Genomic DNA, 5,996 nt, shown 5'->3' with positions numbered 1-5,996 from the left:
CTACAAAAGTTGAGTTTTTGATGAAATGACAATACTAAAGGTAGAATTCAACATTTGGGTATTTTTTTTTTATCATGAACTCAATCCAAGGGTTTTTCTGTCAAACAATGTTCTACAAAACAACTTCACCAAATCTCACAAATAACTGCCCATCAAAAGCGTTGTTGCTAGTGTTGGTGCATATAACATCTCTATGGTAGCCTTCTACATACTCATCCAAGTATCTCCTGTAGTTGTTATTGGGTGCCAGTTGGTTTACTTTCCTACTTGGAGCTTGTTTAGAAGCTAGCAATAATGACTATAAAACCTTAGCAACATCATGCATGGTGTGACAATTTGATGGCCATCTTCTATGTTGTGCGATCTTCTCGCATAGCTCTCAGGCCATTATGTTTCTTTTTTGGTAGCATCCCTACATATAGCAATAGATTTAAGGATAGTAGTTAGATTTTGGTCTATAGTTGATATTGTATTATTTTGTGGCCAGTGTTATGGCTTAGACATTAATGAATAAAAATTTGTTATTTTGTTGCTAATCTAGTTTCTGTGGTGGTAGCCTAACAACTTTTGACTATGCATAATTTATTCTTTAGTTAATACAAATTGAGAGCTAGCTTACAAAAAAAATGGTGTGTATAGGAAGCATAGGGAAGAAAATCAGGTCAGGGATTGGTGTGCAGTGGGTACCATAACCCATATTCTGGAACTTAGGGAAATAGAGAAGGAGGTCAACACTTTCATGCGGATTCATCATCAAAAATATCAGAAGTTAGCATCATAAATGGGTTCTTTGCAGTCTCTACTTGGACACATATCAACCCAACTTAACATCTAAACAAATTTTAAAAATTCATCTAATAAGAACACATAAAACACAACATAAAATGAACTAAAGATACCCATACTTTGGTTGTTGTTTGAGACATCCATAATTAAAGAGTTTCAACCTTAGTGTCTCGAGACATATGATTCTTGAGAAACTTCAAAATTTATAATAATAAAAAAAAGCGGATGTTTTACTTTACATTAAATTGAAGATAAAAACATGACAAATGTAAAAGTTTATTTATCTTACTTAAGATTTTCAAAAATAATCCCCTCCCAATCATACTCTAGTATGCATGTCTGAAGTTTAAGAAAAAAAACTCCTAAGACTTAGGATGTTTAGTAACTTTAAAATAAGTGCCATTGGCCAAGTCTACTTGTATGGACAAAGTTTGATCAAAGTGGCTAGGTCCATGGGACACAAGATACAAGATACAATAAAGATAATTGTTATGAATGACACTAACAATCGTTGTCAATATACAAGATACTAACAACTAGGAATGATAATTGTTCGATGCAATGGAGTGATGAAGGAATATTGGAGGAAAGTTTAGTCGAGTTACATTTATGGTGGTTGTTTTAAAAATTGTTAGGGTGTTTGCCTAAGCTTGTGGGGGAAGTGGGAGTGAATTGGAAGCTTGCTAATTAACCCAATCATCTTTAGCCACACCCACATTATTTAGCTATTTTACATTTTTATGTTTTTGGTAGGAATTTAGTAAAACAATGTTTGAGCAAATTGTGGTCTTTTGTTATTTAAAGTGAGTTTTTGAGTGCATACACCTTGAAAAACATCTCAGATTTTTATGATTGTGGGGAGTTGACAATTCAAACTTGTGATTTCAATTCTCAACATATTCCTATCATATTCTAAACAAATTCAAACAAAAACTATTCTTCATAAAACTCCAAAAGTATAATACAAAAATTATGAAAAAAGTTATTATACCATGATTATTATTATAAATTAAAAAAAATTATGATGATAATTGTAAAATAGTTAGAGAGTTATTATAAATTAAAATAAATAAATTAAAACATGAATAATTTTCTAATCTTATTAATAATGAATTAAATATTTTAGAAAAAACATTATATTTGGATGGAAAAATGTAAAACTTATTTCTTAACCATTCAAATTATTATATATCAATAATTATTTACCAACTTAAATTTATTTTAGATTTAGATTTATCAAACGTATATAATTATTTACCAACATAAATTTATTTTAATTTTAGATTTACCAAGTGTATTTAGTGGGATCAAATCTTTTTCATATATATATAATACAAAATTTTGAAAAAATTGATTCAAATGAATCTATATCAATTCTTAATAATACTATTTATATTATATATAAATTTTACATCTTATATAAAAATATTCTTATTTATTATTTTAATACATTTTGGTGTTTGGAATCGATTTGTAGTAGTCCCCAACGTGTTCTACATGATGCAAGCAACTTTTAATTTATATTGTCTCTTTAATTGAGACAACATTATGTTTTATTTATGAGAGATTCTTCGGCCTAAATCACATGATATTTCATTTGTCAACGTGTTTCGAACCAACCAGTGTGGTTCATCATCAGGACAAGTTGAATGAACAGATCAGGCATAGCAAGTTAAATAGATAGAGATAGAGCAGACCTCCAACGGCTAGATTTGACCAGTTAGTTAGGACGGGAAATAACCATTATTAATTACATAAGTTACCTCGGTTAGTTATAAAATGGACCCTATTTTTTTTTTTTAATAAATATGTATAATTTTTTTTATTAAATATGTATTAAAAATAAAATAAATTAACTTAATTTAATAGTTAGTTAATAAAGTTTTTATATCTAAAAATTAGAGTATTAGTTATAAAAGTAATTAAATATATAAAAATATAAGTCAAAGCTCTATTACATACCCTTATTACAACATTATGTTTTATTGTTATTATTTTATGATTTGTTTTTTATTACAACATTAATCTAACATATTACTATAGATTTCCCATACTAAACTGTAAAATACCTTTAGATACAATTATTATTTAATAAATAAATAAAAATAGATAAAATTAATATAAAAATAGATTAAAAAAAATAAATTTCATAAAACCTTTTAATATTAATAAAAATAAAAATATTATAATGTTGATATAAATCTTATTTTACTACTTTCCAACTAACTTGTTCTGGAGTTTTGGTGTTTGGAATTGATTTGCAAGGAGTCTCACCCATCTTCTCCAATGATTTTATTTTTTACTATTTTATTGAGGAAATTATGTTTTTTCCCAAGTTCTCTGACTTTTTGGAAGCTTTTCCAATGGATTTTTCAAGTCTAATTTCTCTAAAATCTCACAGGAATTCATTGAAATCACACGCTTCACGGTAATGCTACACAATATTAAATCCATATATAAAGTGAAAAAAACTAGTTTAAATAACACAAATCAAGATTTCACCTCAAACTTTTACCCCATATTCTAGCGTGAGAAACTCCAAAAAGTGCCAAAGAGTCACACTAAAGACAATTCTACTATTTTATTGAGAAAATTTATTTTTTTCCCTTAAACTGATCTCTATAGTCATTTATAGGTTGAGTAAAATGAAAACCTTTTTCAATTCTTTTTATTTTGAAGTTTAAACTCTTTTTTTTTAATAAATAGAATGTCCCATTATTTTTAGGAGTTGTCTTTAGTGTGACATTTTGGAACCTTTTACGATGGGTTTTTCCGGTCAAAGTTCTCTAAAATCCAGTGGGAATTTATTGAAATCACAAGCTTGATGGGAATCCTGTTCAATCGAAGTGCCCTAGGGGTTTTCCAGGTGCTGAATCCATATATACAGTGGAAAAACTAAAGTTTAAATAACACAAATAAAGATTCACCTCAATTTTTTTCACGGTTTCGGCACTGGAAAGTCCAAAAAAACGCACTAAAGACAACTCCTTATTTTTATTGAAAATTTTATTTATTTTTATTTAAAATGGAAAAGGTGTGAATTTTGATTTTGGAAAGTAAAATAAAATAAATATGATTAAATATGTGGATGAGTTAGAAAAATATTAAATATGTTACTTTAATAATGAAAAATTCTAAAATATAGTAAGAATTAGTTTGTATTAATGGTTTTTTAATGAATTAAATAATTTTGAAAGTTGAAATGAAATTTGTATGGAAAAGAAAATTATAATTTAAAAGTTAGATTTATGGTATGTTTATTTTATTACATTTATGTGGAAATTGTTTTATTCTACTAATCACACATAAATATAAAAACCTAACAGCTTTATTTTATAATTATTTTATTAGTAGACTATTTGCTTAATAGACCTATCTGTATTCTGGTCTCATGGATGTTCTCGTTTTGGAACAGAGTATTGTGAGAATATGATGAACTATTCTCACATAGACAAAAAGAGCGAGTTCCAGGGTAGGATTGCATGGTGAACTCTCTTTTTGTTTTGGAATTGAGTTATTATACTCTTCTCCTCATATTCTCACATAGTCTTGTCATAGATGTTCTGGTTTTTTGGGGTGAACTCGCTCTTTTTGTGAGTTTTATTGGTTTCAATAGCGGTAATGGTGATCATTTGATTTGGAGATTTGAATGCTGAGACTGATATGGATTTATGTTGATTTTATCAATCAAGTTTGGTGAGCCAATTATAGAAGATGTTAAGGACGAAGACAATGAATACGACGATTACGGGACAACGATGATGAAGAGGGGGATGCTGAAGGTGGCATTCTTCCTATTTTCCTTTCTTATTTTAGGTCTACGATAGGATTGGTTTTTTTAATAATAAAACTTCTTTATCATTTTTTTCCTTGAAGTAATGCTGCATATAGAACTTGTCATACTGGGTAACAATTTTTCCTTGAAGTAATGCGGCATATAAAACTTTTCAAACTAGGTGACAAATAATAAGGGGCTCTATGCCCTGGTGGAGATTGAACCCTGGACATTAATGCGGTTACACCCTGTCTTAACCACTAGACCACAACCCAACGGACAACTGTTTGTTTGTTGCAGTCTTTTGGTTGATGTGAGTCAAATAAATCTATTGATCCTCATAAGTAAGGAGAATCTTACTATCATTCAAATAATGACACATTGAAGTGAATCTTGCTCATAGATTCATCCATTTTGTTATAAATCTTACTATCAATCAAATAATGACACATTGAAGTGAATCTTGCTCATAGATTCCATTTTGTTATATTCTTAAAATAAGCTTGCTTGCAGGAGACCAAGGGGTTGACGGAAGTGGGAAATCAAAGCAAAGTAGGAGTGAGAAAAACTGTCGGAAAGCAATGCTTAAACTTGGGATGAAACCCATTCCTGTTGTTACTAGGGTGACCATTCAGAAAAACAAAAATGCTAGTTCTCTTTCTCTTATGTAGATTTCAGAACTGAAGCCTGGAGGTGTCTTACAAAATGGTCTTTTGTCGTGAACCGTCATTAATTAGCAGTTTTGGTAAACTATTCTTACATCCCCTTATTGTTAATCCGCAGATTCTGTTTGTTATCTCAAAGCCTGATGTCTTCAAAAGTCCTACATCAGATACCTACATAGTGTTTGGTGAAGCTAAGATTGAGGACTTGAGTTCTCAGTTGCAGACACAAGCAGCTGAGCAATTCAAGGCGTCTGATATGAGTCATGTAATGCTCAAGTCAGAATCATTTGCAGCTGCACAGGAGGAAGATGAGGAAGTAGATGACATTGGAGTGGAGCCCAAAGACATTGAACTGGTAATGACCCAAGCTGGAGTATCGAGAGTTGAGGCAATTAAAGCTCTAAAAGCTGCTAGTGGAGATATTGTTAGTGCGATCATGGACCTTACAACATAGGTGGAGGAACTGATATAGCCAACGAGAATTTGAAAATACTGACCTTCAATTAATTATGTCATAAGATATTGGTCATGCAAGTTGATCCTAACATTTTTTTTGGTGACAAATTGTAATTTTTGGTACTATTTTATCGGAAAACAATTTAGTGTAATATTTGTTTCTGATCTTTGAAACTATTTGTTCCAGAGATTAGATACAATGCTTTTGAGCTTGTGGTCTTCTTTTCTCCCAATTTGATTAGTTTTATTTACTTGATATTGCCCTATCGTGACATTCAGGCAAACCTGGCCTTTATGATTTAATTCCTGTGTTG

General features: G+C 30.0%; 1 protein-coding gene across 1 annotated transcript; it reads left to right on the top strand.

Moving 5' to 3' along the window:
* Window positions 1-5,127: 5,127 nt before the first annotated feature.
* LOC149141049 (nascent polypeptide-associated complex subunit alpha-like protein) lies at window positions 5,128-5,796 on the top strand. The gene is made up of 2 exons (XM_089447939.1): window positions 5,128-5,208; window positions 5,345-5,796. The coding sequence occupies exons 1-2, from the start codon at window positions 5,143-5,145 to the stop codon at window positions 5,678-5,680; spliced, it is 402 nt and encodes a 133-aa protein (XP_089304065.1). The 5' UTR covers window positions 5,128-5,142; the 3' UTR covers window positions 5,681-5,796.
* Window positions 5,797-5,996: the final 200 nt, after the last annotated feature.

This window comes from Pinus tabuliformis, chromosome X (assembly GCF_031772625.1).
Source record: "Pinus tabuliformis cultivar Carrire ecotype Pingquan chromosome X, CPIR1, whole genome shotgun sequence".
Taxonomy (NCBI): Eukaryota; Viridiplantae; Streptophyta; class Pinopsida; order Pinales; family Pinaceae; genus Pinus; species Pinus tabuliformis.
The sequence above is the reverse complement of the archived record's forward strand: the minus strand, read 5'-3'. Positions and strand labels throughout refer to the sequence as shown.

Bases quoted from the DNA above. Each gene is read 5' to 3' on its own strand.
- LOC149141049 (XM_089447939.1), top strand. From the start codon at position 5,143: ATGCTTAAACTTGGGATGAAACCCATTCCTGTTGTTACTAGGGTGACC. The intron at 5,209-5,344 runs GCTAGTTCTCTT...GTTAATCCGCAG, and splicing joins CCATTCAGAAAAACAAAAAT to ATTCTGTTTGTTATCTCAAA.